The 22,509-nt window shown below is 37.2% G+C and overlaps 6 protein-coding genes across 6 annotated transcripts; 4 read left to right on the top strand and 2 right to left on the bottom strand.

The window, feature by feature from the left end:
- The first annotated feature begins 456 nt into the window (after positions 1 to 456).
- On the top strand, positions 457 to 3,323 carry LOC109012856 (D-amino-acid transaminase, chloroplastic-like). The gene is made up of 5 exons (XM_018994710.2): positions 457 to 871; positions 988 to 1,049; positions 1,680 to 1,855; positions 2,041 to 2,714; positions 2,887 to 3,323. Exons 1-5 carry the CDS (start codon positions 838 to 840, stop codon positions 2,982 to 2,984), a joined length of 1,044 nt encoding a protein of 347 aa, XP_018850255.1. The 5' UTR covers positions 457 to 837; the 3' UTR covers positions 2,985 to 3,323.
- A 545-nt stretch (positions 3,324 to 3,868) lies between these two features.
- Positions 3,869 to 6,668, bottom strand: LOC109012851. The gene is made up of 2 exons (XM_018994696.2): positions 6,095 to 6,668; positions 3,869 to 4,796 (listed from the first exon to the last, which is right to left on the bottom strand). The coding sequence occupies exons 1-2, from the start codon at positions 6,269 to 6,271 to the stop codon at positions 4,473 to 4,475; spliced, it is 501 nt and encodes a 166-aa protein (XP_018850241.1). The 5' UTR covers positions 6,272 to 6,668; the 3' UTR covers positions 3,869 to 4,472.
- A 1,969-nt stretch (positions 6,669 to 8,637) lies between these two features.
- On the top strand, positions 8,638 to 12,350 carry LOC109012841 (uncharacterized protein At4g28440-like). Its single transcript, XM_018994683.2, has 2 exons — positions 8,638 to 9,958; positions 11,861 to 12,350. The coding sequence occupies exons 1-2, from the start codon at positions 9,691 to 9,693 to the stop codon at positions 12,049 to 12,051; spliced, it is 459 nt and encodes a 152-aa protein (XP_018850228.1). The 5' UTR covers positions 8,638 to 9,690; the 3' UTR covers positions 12,052 to 12,350.
- Positions 12,351 to 13,171: 821 nt separating this feature from the next.
- LOC109010477 lies at positions 13,172 to 13,543 on the bottom strand. The gene has a single exon (XM_018991334.1). The coding sequence runs from the start codon at positions 13,541 to 13,543 to the stop codon at positions 13,172 to 13,174; it is 372 nt and encodes a 123-aa protein (XP_018846879.1).
- A 1,519-nt stretch (positions 13,544 to 15,062) lies between these two features.
- On the top strand, positions 15,063 to 15,605 carry LOC118347715 (signaling peptide TAXIMIN 2-like). The gene is made up of 2 exons (XM_035687789.1): positions 15,063 to 15,162; positions 15,482 to 15,605. The coding sequence occupies exons 1-2, from the start codon at positions 15,065 to 15,067 to the stop codon at positions 15,603 to 15,605; spliced, it is 222 nt and encodes a 73-aa protein (XP_035543682.1). The 5' UTR covers positions 15,063 to 15,064.
- Positions 15,606 to 21,660: 6,055 nt separating this feature from the next.
- On the top strand, positions 21,661 to 22,509 carry LOC109010673 (homeobox-leucine zipper protein ATHB-52-like). The gene has a single exon (XM_035687788.1). It carries the CDS (start codon positions 21,706 to 21,708, stop codon positions 22,246 to 22,248), a length of 543 nt encoding a protein of 180 aa, XP_035543681.1. The 5' UTR covers positions 21,661 to 21,705; the 3' UTR covers positions 22,249 to 22,509.

Here is a 22,509-nt window from a genome sequence, read left to right as displayed (position 1 = left end):
TTTTTAAAAAAAATAATAGTTGTAGTCGTGAATGTATAAGTGCCGTATAATCATTTTAAAAAAAGTGAATAAATACGAGATTTACGTGAAAATAAATTAATTTTTTAATAATAGATTTAAATCTTTTTAAAACGATTGCATAATGTTTATACACTCTATGACTGTATTTAATATTATTTTATTTTTTAATATTATTATTATTTTAAAATTTTAAAAAATTATAATAATAAAATAAAATAAGATATTTTCATTATCTAAACTTACACACCTTATAACGCAGGAGAAAGTTTTATTTTTATTTCTTTTCGGGAACCTGGGCGGAGGATGAAAGAGTTGTACAGGGAGAAATGCCAGAAATTGTAAAGAAGCTTTCATTTTACTTTTTCTTGTTTTATTTTATTTTTGGTTTAGGCCGTTAAATACACTTCAAAGTTATCAAACGCACTAAAATATACTTTCTTTGACAATGATTTAACGCGTTCTAAGCTGAACTACCAAACGTTGTTGATCATCCGTGGTCACTTTCCCCAGAAATCGAAGTTGGCGTGGGGGAACTTTCGGTGAGAAAGCTAAAATCCACTGGGCTTAGCCACAAAAAGAAAGAAAGAAAAGCAGATAGAACAAAAGTCGGCCACCAAATCCAATTGTCTTTTGCTTTGATTTATTGTTTTGTTTTACACTACCCTGCCCCAAGCCCTTCATGACAAACTGCGACCGTTATTTTATTGCCCAAATGATCGTTAAGCGCTGTTCTCATTGTCTCATTAAGTATCTCATTCTTCCTCTTATATCTCCACCCTCCTTGTTCCTCACCGAATCATTGACCTCTTGGAAGCCATGGAAAAGAGCAGTTCTTCTGATCAGAAATTAGGTTTTTTTTTTCCTTCTTGTTTCTCTTTTTGTGGGTGATTTCTGATTTGTGTGATTGTGATGATCATTAACGTTAATGGGCTGCTCTGTGTTGTTTTATCCCTTTCTGTTTTGAAGATACGTTGGAGGTTGGAAATGGCAGTGACTTTAAAGTTCATATTTTTTCATCATCATCTGAGGTGAGAGTTCACAATCCGCTTTGTTTTGCTCGATTCTATATGCATGCGTTCTGAGTATTTTTTTAGTGTTCTATTTGTTTGTTTACCTGTCCGTTTTTTTACTTCCGCGGAAAAAAAATTTCTTCCATGATTCTGGAGTAATGATCAACTGACTAAATTCATCTTTTCTTATAGTTTAGGCTTTTGGGATTTTTGGCTAAAATAAATATATCTGCTGTTAAAAATTCTTATGAAATACTGGGGGGAACATTCTAATTTATAAAGAATGCGATGCTAGAATTTCACATGGTCTTGGAATTAACAGCATCTAGCGCAATCCAAGTTAGAATACAAACTAAAGCCAAGCTGTTGTTACTTGTTAGATAATGATCCTTGGGCAAAGGGTGAGTGCATTTTAAGCAAGTTCCCTATGTCACTGGTCTGATTCACTCTAGAAATTGTCAAATATCATTTTGAGTTGGGAGCGCTGTTTTTCTTCATCCAAAGTATTTAGGGCACTAGCAACAGATAGGCTTCCTTCTCAACAATTTATGGTCAATTATATCTAACTTTTTAATTGCCAAATTTTCACTTTCCCAATCCATCTTGTTTTGCAATATCGCCTAAATATTCATTTGTCATTTATATCAGTTGCTTGAAAACCTGCACGAGAAGTGGAGTTCAGTGAAAAATCAACCATATCCAGCAATGTATTCCAGTGTATTTGGTGGAATTATTCTTGATCCGGCCTTGATGTTACTCCCAATAGATGATCACATGGTTCATCGGGGGCATGGTGTGTTTGACACAGCTATTATATTAGATGGGTAAGTATGACATAGACATCCTTGACATTTATATTAATGCGTCTCTGTTAAGCAAAACTTGACTTCTAATGCAATCCTAAGTTTCTCTGTAAACTTCCCTTTGCTCTTACTCGCATTTGGTTATGTTGGAGCTAAAACTCGTTTGTTTTTTGAGCTATAATTGTTGATCTGTTTTAATTCTGCAGATACCTCTATGAGCTGGATGTTCACTTGGACCGTTTCCTCAGATCAGCTTCAAAAGCAAAGATCTCCTCTCCATTTCCTCAATCAGTCCTTCGAAGCATTCTTGTGCAACTGAGTGCAGCATCTCAATGCAAGAAAGGAACTCTAAGATATTGGTTAAGTGCAGGTCCTGGGGATTTCTTGCTTTCACCTGGAGGATGCACAACGTCGGCATTCTATGCTGTAGTCATAGATGATGACATCTCTCAGCACAAAGATGGAGTTAAAGTGATAACATCCACTGTACCCATGAAGTCGCCCCAATTTGCAACAATGAAGAATGTGAACTACCTTCCAAATGTACTTTCAAAGATGGAAGCTGAGGAGAAGGGAGCATTTGCTTCTATTTGGGTTGATGATGAAGGTTATATTGCTGAAGGTCCAAATGTGAATGTTGCTTTTATAAACCATGATAAGGAGCTTCTCGTACCTTTGTTTGATAAGATCCTTAGTGGGTGCACTGTGAAGAGGCTTCTTGCACTAGTCCCCAAGTTGGTTGAGCAGGGTCGTCTAAAAGCTGTGAGAACTACAAATATAACAGTGGAGGAAGCCAAAGGTGCAGCTGAAATGATGTTTGTAGGAAGCACGCTGCCTATATTGCCCATCATCACTTGGGATGAACAACCCATTGGAGAGGGTAAGAATTGTCCCCTCTCTACCTTAGAGAACAGATGCCATTCAGATGCTTGCTATCAGTGACTCAAGGAATACATCCCCATCCCTCTTCCCTTTAAATTTAATATTCAACACTGTAACTATTGAATGTCATTTTGTCTAAATACTTTTATATATTTGATTTTTCCTAACAGGGAAGGTAGGAGAATTGACTATGGCTCTCTCGGATCTGCTTTGGGATGATATGGTAGCAGGCCCTGAGACGCAGAGGTTACCTGTTCCCTATGTGTAGTCAAACCGAGTATAAAGTTGACAGAGTGGTTTCATCTTGCTTTTAGGTGCCTCATTCCTGTTATTCTTCTTGTTGCTTGTTTAAGCAAAGGCCTTCTCTGTCATTGCCTTCTTTTTTTCCTTGATGAGTAGGTGAAAAAGTTTTTAATAAAACATCCACGATTTGGACACATGGAATTTATTTATATAGCAGATGCATATCCTGGTAGTCACTTGTAAAAAAAAAAAAAAAAAAAAGAAAAAAAAAAAGGTATATCCTGGTAGCCAGAAGAAGGAGAAACTGAACTGCTTGCTTTGCTGTATTTGAAACTCTACGTTCCTGGCAGACCCTTTATTCGTATATGTGAAAAGCAATTGATGAAAACAGCTTATGTTTACTGAATTATGTTCATACATCTTTTCTCATCTTATAAATTTAGTCAGTCTAGGCACTTAAATGAGGGGAAGAAAAGACAACACAAAGAAAGATGTATAGCAATGAGCTTATTTTGCGGATGAATAGAATACAATATACAGAGGATAGATTGTTCAATAAAAGAGAAACTACTAAAGACCACAGTTTGAAATTTTCAATAAACAGAAACATGAATTTTCTCAACTCTAGGGATTTATTCTCACTTCAACCCTTTTTTGTACCGAAATCATGAAGGGTAACTAGAAGAATTTCTGTTCCCTGCTTGGATCAAAACAGCCTTAAAAATTTCAGACAAGGAGTTGTACTTGTATAACAAGCACTTGGATACAATAAAAGAAAAGAAATGATATTTGCAATCATAGAAAGTGCCTTGTATTCCTTTTAAAAAAAATTGAATAAATATGGCTCACATGAAAAAAAATTAATTTTTTAATAGTAGACTTCACTTTTTTAAAAAAGAGTGTACAATGTTTATACAACCCATAACTGTATATGACATTACTCATAAAATAATAAAATATTACAAACTGGCACCTCAGATCTAATTAAAGAAGAAGCACTCAAACATTGATAAGCCTTTTTTTTTTTTGACAAAAGCACGTTGCATAATCTCTTGGAAGAGAGTTACCATACATTGCAGCTGCCCACATAGATTACAGCAGTTTTGCAAACACAGTTAAGCAAGCAACTGTATACCAACATTCCAAGACTAAATAACCACTAAAGGTAATACTTTCCATTTAACTTGTACAAGTCATATTTCAAACAACCTTCTTAAACTCCATAAGCTTGACACCAAATCTTCAGATCGAACTCCAAGTATATGACCATTGCAAAGATAATCTTCCCAAAACGATTCTTTCCCATGACTGCAATAGTATGTTAGCATTCCAAGACTAAATAAACACTTTTGGTAATACTTTCCATTTCATTTAGCTTGTGTAAGTCATATTTCAAACAACTTCTTAAACTCCATAAGCTTGAACCTTTGAAAAATCTTCTGATCAAACTCTAAGTATATGACATTTCCAAATATCTTTCCAAAACCATTCTTTTCCGTGACTGTAATCTTTCTCATCTTCGGTAGGTTTTTATCTTAAAGGATGACAATGTAATCTCATAGTGTACTTCCAATAATACCACAGCTTGGTAGGTCTTAGTCTTGCCACCATCAGTAATATCCCTGATCTCAAGGGTATAAAACCTGAGTATGTCAACAAGTTGAGACATTGTTTTTAAAACCTTCACAAACTGAACTCTACATTTGCATCCTTGAAGCGATGGTTGTATTCGTTGATTGCAAGCTGCGAGTACATCAACGTAAAAACCTTCACTCTTCAAAACTTGTTCCCTGTAGGAGTAGGATTCCTCTGTTGTCATGTCCTCATGGTCATCAACCTGTGAACCACAATAATGCGATGATGTTATTGGGGGGAGGAATTAAACTTGATTCTTTGTCGTAGCTGAATAATTTTCCAAGACCAAGTTCTCTTGTTTTCATTGATCGATCTACAACCAATCTGAGGAGCCAACAATTAAAGAAAGAAGAGCCCTGACCTGACCGCCACAGACATTGATAAATCATGACCGATAATAGGATATGATACATGGATAATGATAGCAGTACATACATCTGGTTTACCATGAGTTTACTACTTGCAAATAAAAAATACATTTTAAAATTATAAAATAATTTTTATAGTACTGTCTTGTCATTCTTTTTATTATTATATATCAGTTAAGTGGTAAACGAATTGTATATCGGTTGGGATACATTATACAAACATTCAAAATAATCTGACTTGGAACACCTTACTCACTTAAACAAAACTGCACACACCTTCAACTATTTCTCATTACATCAATAAGATCAAAGAATCAGTGGTAGCCGACTTTTTCATGAATGTCAGTCACTGAGATGGCATGGGTCTGAACATGCGGATAACTACTCAGTTCTAAAAGTTGGAGAGATTCAAAATTACAAAATTAGTATATGATACGTATTTAAAAAATTCTTACCAAGTAGTACTTAGAAATGAATGAAAACTGGATATATTAATATTTACATATGCATCCTATTGTTAACCAGCAGATGAACAGTGTATCCATATCAGAGATTCAGGTGTTATAAACACACAAATATCTACAAAATAAAGGTCTGTATGACTGTATCCAAATGGATTCAGGAATTTATTAAATCTCCATTCCCTCCGGCACCTCGACAGGTTTTCGAATCTGGTTTCTACTAGTGGCACCACCACAAGATCTGATAGGATATCTGGCTGAGGAAAGACGCAGTGAACCGCATGGACTAGCAATTCATCAAATTGGCGGTGTGCTCAAACAGTCACATATTAGGGGAAAGTAAGGGAGTGAATTTTGTAACAAACTTGGTGAGCAGGAAAACTTATAATTAGTTTGTGACAAGTGTAAGAAGTATTAGATTTAGTGTTTAGATTCAGAGATGAGTTGAGATGGATTGAGATTATTTATAAATAGTAGGATAAAAGTTGAATTATTTATTATATTTTATATAAGATTTTGATAAATTTATTTTGAGATTTGAAAAAATTAAATTATTTATTATATTTTGTGTAAAAATTTGTTAAAATTATAATAATAAAATGAGTTGAGGTAAATTTTGAATGCAAACCAGTGAAGAAAAGATGGATGAGAATAGAAAAATTAACAGTGACCTTCAGGGATTTTGTCGTTGCAGAACGACTCCCAGCTTTGTTCTGCATCCAACTAAATAAGAAAAGCATTTCCCAAAACCATCCATTCCAAAGACCATCAATTCCAAAAGATTGGGATTGAGCTGCCGATGTTGTACGCCTTACTTTCAGTGATTTTCCAGCATCCATCACTTCCATTTCTCCACCAAACTGGCGCTAGCGATACAGCCATTCGACGGATCCGGCCAAGCACGCACCTGAACACAAACTCACATAGAGAGGAAGAAGAGATAGAATATCTTCAAGAGTTGAAAAAGTTCTCAAATGAGGAATTGATTTATCATGGGATGGGAATCCTGCAGGAGGTGGGAGGAGTTTCTAGAGATTGGAAAGAGACTGAATTAATCTAAATAAATGCACTTTGTTTCAGACCGTTCAAAAAGAATCTGTCAGCAGGTTTCATCTCCTCGTTGTGACCACTTAGAACGTGTTTGGTCGGCATCATGGTGTCTTTTTCTGTGTGGAGTACACGAAAGTAATGACATCTGTGGCCAACTTGCGCGACTTTTGTGCAAAACATGAATAAAGAATGCTGCAGCCTGCATTTTTCTCGTTTATTTTTATGGAACATATACTGTAGCAGGAAGCATTTGGCCATAGAATCTATGGCTAACAACCATATTTTACTACTTTCGACTCACAGATGATCCAAAAGCCCATTCCCAACTACGAGTTTCTGAACAACCATTCTCAATTAGTATGCACAAGTCCATGTTCGCTCGAGAGGAAAGAACAAAGAACTGAAAAAATAGGTTACCAATAGTCCGAACCTCTTCGACCTAGGAAGCCCATCACACTCTTTCAGCTTCTTGGATTAGGAGTATCAATCCGACTCCTTTACATGAAAATGAAGGGAAGTATGAATAACGGATTCAAGAGACAAAAAGATTAAATTTGCTGCTTTTAAATGGCTGGCTACTCCTTTTATGAATGGCATCTTGTTAAAAGATAAGACATGTTAAAACAAACACACTCTCTTCCCGTTAGATCTATAACTTGTAGCCTTTTACTGCTGCTCCTTTTAATTTGTTTCTTGCACTGGTCCTGCTTGAAATTCCAACCAAAAAATGACATATGGTCAGCAGTGTTCACGCCCAAAAACGATGCAGCCTAAAAGGATAGAAAAATTCATTCTTGGGACACGCTGAGGTGGGTTGAGCCTCGATCGGTGAGGTACGGAGGCTCTCATAGTGATCCGGTGCGGTTGTATGGTTTCCGTACGTATGTCCACGGCGGTGAATAGTATTTAAATGTAGAAAAATTAATGAGAGATAGACATATAGATTAACGTAGTTCGGCACTAGGTTTATGTCTATAGGATTTTGGAGAAGAGAGATTTTATTATAATGTACTTATTTACAGTCTCTCATAACCTCTCATTTCTTATTGTACAATGGGAGTTGGATATCTACTTGTTGGAAATGATGTTCTACCTGGAGCTCTCTGTTCAGAGGTTGAAGAAATTGAATAAGAAGCTCGACAAAAAAAATCTCTTTAAGCTTTCAAAAGAAAAAAGTCCCTAAAGTCGTAGACACCCTTTCCTTTTTATCTAACCCTCTTCATGCGTGCGTTTCAGTAGTAGTGAGGGATGTCTGTTTAGAGTGTATGATCGTCTCTCCCTTTTCTATTTTCTCTTGACACCTCTCTACCTCCTAACACCCTCACCCCTTGTCCTTTCTCTGACTTATTTTCTTATTTTTTTACTAGTCTTCTAGTGATGACCCCTTTGATGGGCTAGGCCTTGAAAATTATTTTGGCCTTGGTGTATTTTACTCTCTCACAAGTAGTTTAACAATTGAAATTTTAAGTCTACAGTACAATTGAAATTACTCATCCACAAAATTGTTACTTTTAAGAGTAATGATAAGCTTATAACTTTTTTTTATAACTTTTATACAATTATATGTTAAATTGAAGGTATTTATGTAAAGTGCTGTTATTTTTGTAAGTTATTTTACAAAATATCTCTTATTTAACACATGTTTGTATAAAAATTGTAAAAAAGAAGTGTAATCGTATCATTTTCCTACTTTTTGTCTAACTAATATATCATATGTCTACCCAGCTGGCTCAAATTGAACAGCCCCATTATATGGGCCAATGGATCGAGCCCAAACATGAGCCCATACCAAGTCAAAGGGATAGATACGCCCACAAATCAATGGTACAAGAAACAGTTTGGATAGGGGAAGCTACTCTCGTGATCTCATTCATCCCCAAGGCTCATTATTCTCTATAGATTACGTGACAATGCCTTAGGCTGCTAATGCTTCAATGGAATGAATCACAAACAGGACATAGGTTCTCTTCCGAGCCTTCTTGGCTCCCTGACCACTCCTATGACGTTTCCTTACAGCTGTGTCAGTTACCTGAGTTGTAAAGATAAATCCAACTCTTATCTCCTTATTTACCGTTCCGTTAAGGTAAAAAGGTTCCGTTTAAGACTTTCCAGCCATACCAAGTAAGATAGGATGCACAAAGGAACTAACTGCAAATATTACAAAGCTAATTCCTGTGAAAGTAGAGTGCTTTAGGTGTCTATTTCCTATTATTCCCCTTGTTCTCACCTCCTTTCTCATCTATGCTTTTCTTTTTAATTATTTTTTTCTCCTCTTCTGGTTTTATTTCCTTGATCTACAACTCTGGCCATACTCTGCCCACCACGCCAATCTGTCCTTCAAGATCCTCTTAATCATCCATCGCTATTTGAGTCTCCTTATGCCTGGCTCTCACATACATCCGCTAAGGTGAGGGGCGAGACAGGAGAGGAGCTATATGCATCATCACATTACGTGATTATAGTGCCTCGCCTCATGCGCCACATGATCTTACAACCATTTCCTTGTTAATCGGTGGCTAATTGGTTCTCTTGCCTTGCTATTGCTTTTTGTGACTTTCCTCACTTTTTCTTTTTGGGTTTTGGGAGCACATCTCTACATGTTTTGGTTCTTCTCGATTGTACACATGCCAACCTTTCATTCTCAATAGTCATTGCACATACCATAATACCCATTGCCCAATTTGCCATTACCCACTGGTATAAGACCCACACTCTTTACCTCTCATATGTGATGGTTTTAGGCTGCATGGTTATTGTTCAGACTAGGGTGAATGTCCCAATTTTAATAATACTAGTTTGATTGTTGTTTGGGATTCCCCCAAATCTCGTTTAAGAGGCAATGCGTTGAATACGTAGGATTCACAAAAAAATTTCGAAAAAAAAAAAGGAGAGCAGTTTTATTATTCCCACTACAAATTAGTACATACAATTTCTCGAATCTCCACTAGTCACGTACCTCAAGAAAGCATTCAAAAGAAACTCACCCACCAAAAGAAAGAAGGAAATTCGAGAATCGAGAGAGAGAGAGCAGAAGGCTCAAGCCGGGGGACATTCCCCACATATTACGTACGATTAGCACACGAAGCGTCTCACAACAACGTTTTAAAGAGACCCAAACGCAAGAGGGCAGCGGGACAGCCACGCAAACACAGCACAGCTTCCTTTCTCAATTTGTTCCTTTTTCTGAATTAGGGTTAGCTTTTACGAATTCGGACCCATGGCTACACCGACACCAAATCCACCGTCAGAGACGCTATCGGAGCAAAGCAATTCCAAGCCAGCGTTGAGGAAGCCCGAATTCAAGAAGGTCGATCAGTTGAAGCCCGGTACTGGCGGACACACTCTCACCGTCAAGGTCCTCACCTCCGACACTGTCTTGGCGAAGGGCCGGTCCGTCTCTCAGCATCTTCGCCAGACCCGTATCGCCGAGTGCCTCGTTGGAGATGAGACGGGCGCGATCGTCTTCACCGCCCGCAACGAGCAAGGTATCTCATTTTGTAGTCTCTGTGTTTGATTTTTCGTTCTCTTTTTTTTTTTCAAGTTTCTGTTTGGTTGACAAGAAATGTGAGAGTACACACAGGAAGGTATTGTGCATTATGTGTTTTCTTCTTTGGATTTTAGATTTACACACGCATGCGTGTGCGTATCGAGTATTTACTTCTGTTGTTTGGTTTTTCGAAAATGGAATTATTATGGGCAGAAACCCGAAAGAGTTCTAAGTGGGCATTGATGAATGTATTGCTACCTATTATTTACGTCATTTTGGGTAAGTTTGGACCTCGCTAGTTGTCTATTTTAGTTTTTGCATTGTTGTGCTATGCGTTTGTTTGTTTGTTTTTCTTTTGTGTCTTTTTGCTTGCAAGAAAATTGTGGAAGAGGGAGGAAAATATACTGGTTTTGTCTTTTGTTTTTTGTCTTGTATGCTTTCTTTTAGAAGTGCATTGGTTTTTGCTATGACAAAAGTAATGGGGTAAGGAGTTTTAGTCGTGCATTGATGAAGGTATTATAGGATTTATGATCAATTATGTGGATCATTGAGATATAAAAAGGGAGTACCGGGCTTATGTTTTTCACTACCTGTAATGGTGGAAAAGCCAATTGAGATGAAAGTTCTTATGAAACAAACTCTGTCTTCAATGCATGTAATGATGGAGGTATAGCAATGTCTGTAATTGATTGTTGGCAATGCATCTGATTTATTTGAAATTCGTCTTATACTTTGGTTTTCACTACCTGTAATGGTGGGAAAAAACTTTCCATACCCTAAACATTTATAGTGGTACAACGGAAATTATATCTTTTGATTGATCTTTGGAGGCCCAATTGCATAGATTCAATACTAACAAGTATTTTGTTTTTGCCCAAACCTATCTGTATATAATCGAATTAATTCATCATTAAACTCATTTGTTAGACAAAAGATAAGTTTACATCCGCAATTACAGGGTATCAGCTTCTAGCAAGCATGATAAGGTGTGCAACAATGCTGTCAATTAGCTTTGTCACTTCCACAGTTTAACATGATTGCTTGCCCTAGATCTCAATCAATAGAAGTGAAGGGACCATGTAACTCAAAGTTGTCTTAAAAACACTTGTGACTATAATTAGTCTATGTACTAAATACTCCATATATTTGTAAAATGGTACTAAAGCATTCTAGCTAGACATATATGGGAAAATCAATTGGCAGAGTGAGCATTGGTTGTTCTGCAGTGGGATTTTGTGCTGTCCGGTCAAATTATATTACTTTTTGGTTGAATGGTTTCACACTCTCAAGTTGCGGTCTAGATTTCAATGTTTTTCCTTTTTGGTTTTGAAGATTTCTGTAAGGATTTCTAGTTTCCCCCCAATGGTGATATAATGTGAGCTACAAAATGTGGGTATCCCCTCTTTATTTGTTAATCCTCCATCCCCCAAATCTACACAATGTATCTCCAATATTTTATTACTGTGACATAACCACCTTTACATGCAGTCATTGCATTAATTTACTTGGGCCATGTATCACAAAGAAAGCTGATCCCAACTACCATTGGTGTTTCTGCAATCACCTATTAAATCGATCAGATGATTCTTATAAAAAAAAAAAAAATCTTCCTGATTATTAAAACTTCATATTATTGCAGTGTTTTTTCAGTCGTCACTCAGGAATTTCCTCATATTAAATTATGAACTACTTTGGGGAATCATATGTGATGTTCAATGAGGTGTAGGTCAATGAAATCTCTTTCCTTGCAAGCACAGGGTGGAAGTGACATAAAATGACTTCTTCTTATTATTCTTGTCATTATTGTTGTTATTATTATTATTATTATTGTTTTAATATTATTAAAATCATTAGCATACTCTACGAGGCTTATTTTTTGGTGGCTGTATTGTTTCCCCAGTTGATCTGATGCAGCCTGGTGCAACAGTTATTATCCGTAATGCAAAGATTGACATGTTTAAGGGATCTATGAGGCTAGCAGTAGATAAATGGGGTCGTGTTGAGGTCACCGAGCCTGCAAATTTCACTGTCAAGGAGGATAACAATCTATCTCTAATTGAATATGAGCTGGTGAATGTTGTGGAGGAATGACTGGGATCATTTGGCAGATAATATATTGAGATAAGAGTAGGGGCAGAGTTTTCAAGGTTGTGATTATCTGTTCTAATTTCTGGTAAATGTGGTTCTATCTTACGAATTGGAATATGTAGCTTGGTGTTGGTTTACAGATGTCTTCCGGAACTGGTGTTCTTTTCTTTTCTTCTAATATGACTACCATGACAAGTAGGGCTTTGTTAGGTATTGGCAGGGACAGCTCAGGCCTTGCCTAAGCTAGAACTATGAACAACTTCAATGATTAATTATCTTCTTTTGGTCAGACTTTTAGCTCTTTTGTTTAGGCTTCAACCATTTTGCATGCGTATGTGTTGACAATCCATACATTTCTGAGGATCCTTTTTGTGGAGCATTATTATACAATCAACATGACCTTGGATGGTAAAATCCAAACTGTGTTCTTCATCTTCTGAATTAATCCTATTGGGGAATTTAGTTAACCTTGTTTTTTTTCTTAGTGTTGGAGACTAGTACTGGACCTGATTGGGAAGCATAAACTAGATGCTGTTATATCTAGAACAAGAAATCGTACGGAGGTTCAATGCCATTTTACACTTTTTGAGTACTTGAGATGAAATAGAACGGTCTTAATTAAACAATGATTCACATTCTTTGGACGATGCACGCGTGTTGTTTCAATTTGATTTGTTTACAATTATGGGAGCAAAACAAATGACTAAACGAAGACAGTGTTGGGAAGTCGGAGGTGAATGTTTGATTTGGATTCAAAGGTAAAAAAAAAATGAAAAATTCTTTCATATCAGTCACTGTTAACCACTCTATATTTTATGAAAAATATCTTCACATCTTATAAAAAATACTCTCACACTCTTAAAAAAATTATAGGTATGAGATGTGAGAGTGAATGGTAACTGATAGATAGCAACTAATGGCCTTATACCTACCCAGGCCCAAGCTTAGGCACTAGAGTTTTATTATAACTTGCAATTATTTTCAGTAACAATTCAGCATATAATGCGTTAACATGGCAATATGAGAAATTAAAGAGGCTGGAGAATCAACTATGTACCATGCACATATATATATATATATATATTTATGTTTCTGTTTCCAAAACCATACCTTACGTTCGTGATCACTGAGCGCGCCGTCCTTCCTCCAACGTCTCTAAAATTATGTTGCTCAAAATTCCACTAACAATCTTGCAGTCCTGATTCACAGCTTCCGTCCCAGCCAAGACGACGGACGGCACCGGAAGCTCAGGATGTTTCTCAAACTGTTCTAAGCACCAATTCACCGAAGCTGGCTGGATTTGGTCACTAACAATAGCATTAGCAGTAGTATAATCCGGCCATTGCTTCGGCGCTACGAAGCACCCCAGTAAAATGGTTCCTAGCTTGCGCCCGGCCACCAGGGTTCGCACCGAACAACCGTCAAGGACCTTCCTCAATAATTGAGTCCCAACGTCGGAAGCGTTCTCGTACAGATTGATCGAACACCCCTTCATGCAGTACTTGCGTTATATAGTTATGAGTGCTGGTGCATGGGCAGTCATGGCAGCCTTACTATTAAGGCTTGGATTCGGGGCAGTCTGAGCAAATGGCTGGTTCTTCTGTTTTTCTGCATAAGTTTCTGATAAAATTTCCGTCGGCTTTTGCAAGAGGAAAGGGTTGGTAAGGCAATTAACATGATGATCATGAAGCTGATGTAAAGAACCCTAAGAAAAACAGTAGTACGAGGCCAGGAAGCTGCCATGCGTTGCAATATATAGATACTGATTCGCGAAATGAAATGTACAGGTCATTTTAATTTATGTATAAATATCCACAAAAATATTGGAATTGCGTACAAGGTTGTCTGGCTTCTTCGTTACCAACTTACCATGTTAATCTAGCTGGTCTTAAATATTGCCATTAATATTTATTTCTAGTTGATCTTATCTTACACTTGACGAATGACGACCTATAACGTAACTGCATGCTTTAATAGTTTATAAATCATGAGTAATATCTAATTGCTTTCACTGGAATTGTATATAATTTTGCACATGGCCTGCTTGTCCGGCCGGGGCTATTAAAATATTGCACGACACAGCATTTTTAAGGAAATTTGCTTTTTCAGTAAACAATATCATTATTTTATCCAACTTTTGTTTTTACTGCACTTGATTTTTTACGGATCGAGAATGAACGTATAAATAAATAGAAACAATGACTATGCTATGTACGGTAACAATTGTGTATATGATAACTATATTATATATTCCTAAATCCTAAAATCATGTTGGTGTAGATTTGGTGATTATTCTGTAAATATTTATTACTATATATTAGATAATTTATTATTAGTAATTTATTATTATACAATAATAATAAATATGCTATATATATTTTATATAGTAGAATGAAAATGAAAATAAGAGTGTCGTACGATATCATTACTCTATATATAATAAGCTAATTTTCTCTTGTCATTTCGAAGCCAGCCTACTAGCAAGCAGTTTGTGATAATATGGTAATAAAAAATTGATGCGATTTGATATGGTAAATTAGTTTATAAAATTATTTTTATTATGAAATAAATCTAACGACCTGTTATATAGAATCACGTCAATTTATGAATTTATTTTTATAAAATCATTCCTTCTCAATTAAAAAAAGTATTAATGCTTATGATGATTGTTGTCGATAGCTAGTCAAGGACTCGGCAAAAAACTCATGTAAGACCAAAAACGCTATTCTGCGTAAATTAATTAATTGTAGTTTACATATTGCATGCAGACTCATGTATAAACTTACCGCAAAAGTAGTGAACGATTATATATAACCTCTATTTAGCTCTCTCTTACCCTAAAAAAGTGGCTTCTGTCATATATTACATTAATAATGGCATGCAAAATGTATTCAAATATATTTTTTCTTTTCGTTCCTGAAAGGCCCGGCAGATCATCATCTGGGTTTCATATATAAATATATATTAAGAAGTTGCAGAAAATTAGAAAAAGATCATCAGAAGCCAAGAATATATTATGGAAGATTGCAGGCCCTTGGGTTTTTTGATAGGGTTACCCTTTGCTTTTGTTTCTTTGATCTTATCTCTTGTCGGAGCTGTTGTTTGGACAATTGGGTGAGTTTTTTTTTTCTTTTAATTGCATTTTTCCTCTGTTCTTTCTTCTCTACGTACGAACGTACGTATAACACATGGAGAAAAATTAATATTAATCTGTCATTACGACATTATAAATTATCTTCTTCATTTTCGTAATTTTGGAGATCAATCGTTTTAATTAAATTTGTTTGATGTTTTTGTGTCCATCACGTACGTTTTACTTTCGTGCATATTTTTCACTTTTAAGTCTTAACAAATTAATGACATTGTAATATGCATGCATGCTGCATGCTGATCATCACTACTTCTGCAATTAATAATCCCGGCGTACGTGCAGGTCGGTGTTGACTTGTTTGTGTCCCTGTTGCATATGTTGTGCCGGACTCGCAAATTTAGCGGTGAGCCTCGTGAAGCTCCCAATTAAAATAATTAAGTGGTTTATTGATTTGATTCCTTGCTGAAGATGATAATTATTTGTATATAATGAATGATTTTTTACGTATACACGATCGATCATGCATTTTCACATTCATCAAGAACTGAATGTTGTCATGAACTGATCTGAATTAGCAATCAATTAATTATTAGACGTTGTTGAATCTATACATGATGATCATATAGTTTGATCAGGATTATTAATACTCACCTTCTTTGAACTTTGAGAAACATATATATATAGCTAGCTATAGCCATCATCTTGTTGAGTTGTTAATTTCCCCTTTTTTGTTTTTATCTTTTGTTGTGGATGCATATATGGTTAATGATCATGAACCATATTCCGTCTGATCTCGTTTTCAGTTGTTGTATGTCCTGGATGCGCATGCATGCAAAAGGATTTAAAAAATAAGTGCATGCAAAACCTCATTAATTAGAGTACTTAATTTAGGTGAGTTTCTTCATGATTAGCATATATATATATATATATATATCATCAGCTGATCAGGCCGCCGGCATTAAATGATGATCAAGCTAGATTGAATTAATCTCACTTACATGCATGTAATTAGATGAAGGGAGTATCAATGCACGTATTGATCAAGAAATTAATAATAATAATAATAAAAACAGTATACACACAATTCGAAAAAAACTTGAGTTTTTTAATTTATTAGCAGCGAAAGGAACGTCCCAGTCAAACTACTTTAGATGGACCTCATGCAATCGATCGCGCGAAACCTTGCATTTGGAGATCAAAGAGATCATGGGAAAGGAAAAAGCTAAAGGTAGGCAATTTCGTGCACCCCTTGGGCATGAAATCCATGTGGCTGCCAGCGGGTTAAATAAAACGGTGCGCATGGAGTAGGCCAAACGAAAGAATAAACTGTTAAATGAAACGATGCGCACTGAAGGATTAAACAGAATGGACACCCCATACATGCGAAACTGTGCGTACCGAAGTGCTTTCCTCTTCACTTCGTTGGGCACAATCGAACTGAGAACGTCACTCTTCGCAGCTCCAGGGAAAAACCATGAACAAGGAAAAAAATCTTATCTAACGACGGACAGCGAGGAGTGGCAGTGGGGAAACCAACGATTTTTCAATCTAAAAACGTCACCCAAGATCTAAGGTCAGTGTCGTTGGTGACAGAGACGTGCAGAAACGTGCCGATGGTGGATACGTGCCAGCGGAGACGAGAAAGGGTGCACAACTGCTTCGTGAGCGGTGGGGAAAGCTGAAGCTCTTTGTGTGACCGTGTCGCTCTCTTCTTGAGTGGTGCACAATCAAACGTTCTCTTCGTGCTAGTGGAGACGAGAAAGAGTGCACAACAAGCAGCTGAGCGGTGGGGGAAAGCTGAAGCTCTTCGTCTAATTATGTTGTTCTTCTTCGTGAGCAGTGCACAACCCAGACATTATCTTCCTCAGATTTCTTTCAACCTTTTATTTTACAATTCTGCTACAGGTACCCGCCTTCGGGTACCCGTTGCGGAATCACCGTAGTTTTATATTATTTAAAAAAAAATTAAGAGTTGAAGTCTATGAAGGCGTATAACAGGGAAACGCACCGTTTTTACTGTACATCCGTCTTCATCGTTTTTGCGCTCTCAGAAACCAATTACAGGCAAATTCAGCATTTGAGTTTCACAGTGAAACCAAGAACCACAAAAAACATGAAAATCGCAGGAGTTAAATTGCAAATAACATTAGTAGGTATGAGGAATCATGAACCAAATAAATCGCTAATTATATCAAAAGATTGAAATTCATTTCCTTAACATTTTCTCGGCAACCAAACACAACCAGAGTCAGTAATAAAAAAAATTAAGTTACTAAGAAATCAAGAGAACCATTGTATCCTACTTGACGATAAGGAGCTTCTAGGGTTTCTTGGGTGGCGATCTCGATAGGGCCAACAAATATGCAAGAGGGACCCTCGGCAAGGGCGTTGTTGCATGTGGGGGATCCATTGGCCTTGGCAGAGATCCAGACCAAAAACGGAGCTACGGTGTGGTTAATTCTGGAAAGTTCGAAGATCGTGGATAAAATTACGTGTGGAGTGAAGGAGGAGGTGCTCGTGTGGAGTGTGGGTATGCTCTGTTTTAGTCCCTTCATCTTTTGTCTGGCAGCACGGCCGTGGGAAGCTTGGAGGTTTGAACGGTGCGAGGTGAAGATTGGGGACCAAAGCGTTCTTCCATGGGTCATTCGCGAGTTCAATCATCTTCGTCTGAAGCTCTGTTGATTTCGTTTCGTTAGTCTTGATTTTAGACTCTTCGTGCCTCACCAACACTTGCAGTGGCTCGTTTATTGTTGGGTGTCTGTGACGAAGATGGAGGAGGGTCTATCAGTTGAGGGCTGCAAATGAAACGCAACGTTTCTAGCATCCACGTGGAGGCCCGTGTACGCGGGGGGTACACCTCCCGAGTGCAAATAGAGTTTTTCTTTATTTTATTTTATTTTTTATTTTAATTATCCCGCCATGTCAGCAAGAGTGCACAACGTGTCCGCGAAATGGACTCCTTGGAGCAGAACTGTTAAATAAATAAGAACCGCCAATATTATAAAATAAATTGTTGGCTGAAATAAGAAATGGAATTAGGCATTCGATCGGGCGCCGGAGTATTGGACATAATTGAGTAGTACTTGATCTCAATCGTACATGTTGTTGTAACTCTCTGATGGATCGGATTGCATGCGAGAGTACCATTAATATCGCATGCAGTACTCATGTACGTTGTAGTTCCTTCATCAATTAGATAACTTAATGTTTATTTCGGTGGGTGCAACCAGAAAAATATCAATTAATTCTTTATCATTTCGAACTAATCCTAAACTTCAAAAAAAGATTAAAAAAATAAAGTACTGGGGACAATATATTCCAGCTCCGACTGTGCTCAGGTCCTATTGGATTTAGACGGGCGCGCCAATCACTGGGCAATGTGCATGCATATATCATGATATATGCCAGGCAACGGCTGTTCGATCCATCCGGCCGGCCATCTTTAGGCTGCGCGCATGTGTCTAGGATTTGTGTTGATCCCATCAAAAGGGAGAACGTACCTTGTATAGATAAAAAAATCCAAATTACCTTTTTTTCACGATCAGGAAGTACTGCGCATCCATCTTTATATTGCTTGATCAGATCAAAAACTAAAGTGCGCGCATGACATGATAGTGCATGCATTACAACAAATCTTATTTTTTCTTGCGAGGTATTATGGTCGGATAAAGTGTAAATTTTGTGAGAAACAATTTATTTTCCACCAATTTGTGTCGTGGGAGTCCCGTGACATAAAATTGGTGGGAAAAAATTATTTTTCCACCAAATCATGATTTCATAGAAAAAACCATTTTTTTTACCACAACATGAACGTCGAATAAAGCATTTTAATTTTATGGCAAATAAGTTTCCTAACATCAACTTGTGGTCAGTAATAATTAATGTCATTATCTATGAAAAAAGTTTGTGGAAATTATCTACCATATCCATAAATTTCCTTCATGGCAAAAGAATTGTGTCTTTTAAATTAATTTTACTCACCAATTCGTTCATGAGGGGTAATTAATTCACTACAAGAAACGGCGCCATTCCCGGCGCCTCAAATCGCTGATAATAACCACCAAAATCGCTGCCAATAAAAGCTAATAACTAATAACAGCTACCAATATTTTACCTAAACAAAGGAGAAGTATAGTATATACTATTTTTTTTTTAAATAAAAAGATGCATACTATTACTATATATATCGTACTGATCGGATGATTATCTTATTAGTTTGGTATTAATAATGTATTAATTTAATGTTGCCCATCAACTATTAAATTAATTTCTAAAGAAGTGCTATTTGAATGTTTTTAAATTTCATATCATCTATGTGATATTAATTTAAATGTCACGTAAATAATATATAATATAAAGATTTTTAAATAAAATTATTGTTTCATGCATTACATTGTAATCATAACCTCGTTAATGATGCAAATAACCAAACAAGTATAGCTCAATATTGCACCTGTATGGCTGTATTTGGAAAATCCCCATCATATACCTTCATTGTCAACTGCATATTGCCAAGTTGAGATCAGGGCAGGCAGGCGGGGCAGCACGTTGACTGGCTTAATTTATAAGGTCATCATCATGTATTTAGACAGGGAGGAGCTAGTCACGATCTAAAACTTTGAAATAGCTATCAGTACTGTGAAGGCATTAATGAAATCTTCATACAAATCCAACGATACTGCATCCTAGCCCTAGCTAGTCATGATCTCCAAAAGGACTGTGGCCAACAATATATCACAATCCAAATTAAAGGGGTACGGTGCATGAACGGAGAGGTTTCAACGACCAAAATTATAACGTCAGCGTAGGGAAGAGTGTGCCCCTCCAAACGACACAATATCGTCGATGTAACGTATGCAATATGGGTTTTTGGTGATTCTAAAGCCAATGCTAATGTTTCAACTTGAAAGACTTTCAAACTAGTACTACGTACTGCGCTTAATTTCCATTATTAATGCAAGTGGATCATATATTTATATATATATATATATATAATATATATTTCCCGGCTACGTACGTCTTGGGATCTGATCATGGCTCTCGAAATTAGTGAAAGCAAAACAAGAAATAACGATCATGTTGAAAGTTGGATCTTATTATTTAATTAGTTGCCAGCTGCGAATTCATGTGCATCTTAATTTGACATGACTGAATTCAAACAATATTATTTCTGTGATAGAAAAAAATTCATTATATTATTATACCAAGGGTCGCGGGGAGGTTACGTTGCGGGAAGTTGGGCCGACAATGAGGCCCAGCCAAGTCACCTAAGTCTAGGCAAGAAAAGTAGAAGCCCATACCAGAATATAGATAGAGAGGTCGGGACAGGAGATATGGAGGAAGACTGAAAAAAGAGGGAAGAGAAGTGTGACGTGCGTCACCAAATGGAAGGGACACAGGACAGGAATTACGTCGCATTTGCGGCTCAAGACCAGAGTAGTACACAAAGAAGGCCAAGGGCCATTGCTGCTCGGCAAGGTGACAACATGAAAGCTGTTCGATAAATAAAGTGCACAGAGCGAATCACCCCATGCTACGCAACACCCCACTGTGGGGAAATCCTAAACAATAACTATAAATAAGAGTCAACCCAGCAGCAAATGAGGTAATGAGAAAAATACCCTCACCTTTCATACACGCCATCGTGCTTGCTCTCATTTTTATTTTCTTCTTCAAGATACTGACTTAAGTATCGGAGGACTAACGGACCCCAAGATCCTCCCCTCCATTGCAGCTGTGCAGGTTAACGCTTGAATACTGGGGGTGCGAAGTTGTCCAGACCCGCAAAATATGACATCAACAATTTTATTCCCGTTTGATCTTCAACGTACTGATGATCTTAAACACTTGTCAATGGTCACATTTAAACACTCTATATATATATATATATATCTATATTATAAGCAGGCTAGCTAGCTAGCTGGGTCAAATTCTAAAGTTGCCTGCTGATCGGACTTTAAGACGCCACTATTAATTAAATTCATCCATCCTATTGATCTCCTTTCTATATATGGAAAGAGTCCATGCACGACACCATGCAGTACTTCTTGATCTCCTCCTATTTTCTTGATCATGAACGGTTCGCGAGTTGACACACGTTGATCATCAGCATTGACGAGAATTGGTATTTGTAAATCCAGCTTACAATTATGAACAAGTGCTTTTAAAATATTTTTGGCGTAAATCATGACGTAAATATTTTTAATTATAAAATAAATTAAAAATACTTATAAAAGAAAATAGCTCATGATCTCGAACACAGATAATGTTTTATACTTTGATGAGTAGGGCCGTCCCACATGAATCCCACGTGCATGCATGCATAAGAAAAAACCACTTTGCTATCAATTAATAGACCCGATAGAGACACACTCTCTCTCTCTCTCTCATAATCTTTAGTGTTTTTTGGCCACATTTTCTTGGTAGGCTCTCCGATCGAGCCTTTACACCCATCGATATATATATATATACACACATATAGCCTTGAAAAGGATGAAACCCCACTACTTTCCTAACCGAAAAGCGCCACCTAATCACAAGTACTCGCCATAGAATCCCAACAAGTGATGGACTTCTTTCGCAGCCAAAACCAGAAACACACACCCAAACACAACATGAAAAAGAGGCTAAACCCCGACCAAGTGAAGCTCCTAGAGAGAAGCTTCACCTCCAGTAACAAGCTGGAGCCTGAGCGCAAGCTTCAGCTTGCAAACCAACTCGGTGTCCCCCCGAGACAGGTTGCTATCTGGTACCAGAACAAGCGAGCCAGGTGGAAGACCCAAAGCCTTGAGCTTGACTACAACGTGCTTCAACAAAAGCTAGAAAACGCATTATTTGAAAAGAGGCTACTCGAGAAAGACGTGGAGCGGCTTAAAGGAGAGTTGGAGAAAGCACAAGAAATGGTTATTGCTCTGAAGCAAACAGGAGGCACTGATCAGGTTTGTTGTAATTCTGTTTCGTTTGAAGAGGCCGCTACAAGAAGCTCAAGTTTGAAGGAGGGTGTGAATTGTTCGGCAGAGAATTCGAAAGGCGAGGATCAGGAGGTTTTCCCAGTACTTGAGGACCTCTATGCATGTTTGATTGGTGTAGATGGCTCAAGCTGGGATTGATAATTAAGTGGCCGGGCGGGTGTACGCATGAGCAAGAAATGTTTTTGGATATTTTGGTTAGAAAAGCAAGCGTCGACGTTCCTTAATTTTGGGCGTACTGTTTGAACCCCAAGATAACAGATCTCCGAGCGTCCGAGCGTGGGCGGTAAGATCCAAAAGTAGACTAGCTAGGAATATTGCATGTTTGAGTGAGAATGATCATGACTTCCAAGTGATCATCAATACTGATGTATTCAGGCGTACTGATCATAAACGATCTGA

This window comes from Juglans regia, chromosome 2 (genome assembly GCF_001411555.2).
Source record: "Juglans regia cultivar Chandler chromosome 2, Walnut 2.0, whole genome shotgun sequence".
NCBI classification, from domain to species: domain Eukaryota; kingdom Viridiplantae; phylum Streptophyta; class Magnoliopsida; order Fagales; family Juglandaceae; genus Juglans; species Juglans regia.
The sequence above is the reverse complement of the archived record's forward strand: the minus strand, read 5'-3'. Positions and strand labels throughout refer to the sequence as shown.

Coding starts and splice junctions, on each gene's coding strand:
- LOC109012841 (XM_018994683.2), top strand. CDS start 9,691: ATGGCTACACCGACACCAAATCCACCGTCAGAGACGCTATCGGAGCAA. Junction 9,959..11,860: donor CACCGCCCGCAACGAGCAAG/GTATCTCATTTT, acceptor TTGTTTCCCCAG/TTGATCTGATGCAGCCTGGT.
- LOC118347715 (XM_035687789.1), top strand. CDS start 15,065: ATGGAAGATTGCAGGCCCTTGGGTTTTTTGATAGGGTTACCCTTTGCT. Junction 15,163..15,481: donor GCTGTTGTTTGGACAATTGG/GTGAGTTTTTTT, acceptor GCGTACGTGCAG/GTCGGTGTTGACTTGTTTGT.
- LOC109010673 (XM_035687788.1), top strand. CDS start 21,706: ATGGACTTCTTTCGCAGCCAAAACCAGAAACACACACCCAAACACAAC.
- LOC109010477 (XM_018991334.1), bottom strand. CDS start 13,543: ATGAAGGGGTGTTCGATCAATCTGTACGAGAACGCTTCCGACGTTGGG.
- LOC109012856 (XM_018994710.2), top strand. CDS start 838: ATGGAAAAGAGCAGTTCTTCTGATCAGAAATTAG. Junction 872..987: donor TTCTTCTGATCAGAAATTAG/GTTTTTTTTTTC, acceptor TCTGTTTTGAAG/ATACGTTGGAGGTTGGAAAT. Junction 2,715..2,886: donor TGAACAACCCATTGGAGAGG/GTAAGAATTGTC, acceptor TTTTCCTAACAG/GGAAGGTAGGAGAATTGACT.
- LOC109012851 (XM_018994696.2), bottom strand. CDS start 6,271: ATGGAAGTGATGGATGCTGGAAAATCACTGAAAGTAAGGCGTACAACA. Junction 4,797..6,094: donor CAACGACAAAATCCCTGAAG/GTCACTGTTAAT, acceptor TGTGGTTCACAG/GTTGATGACCATGAGGACAT.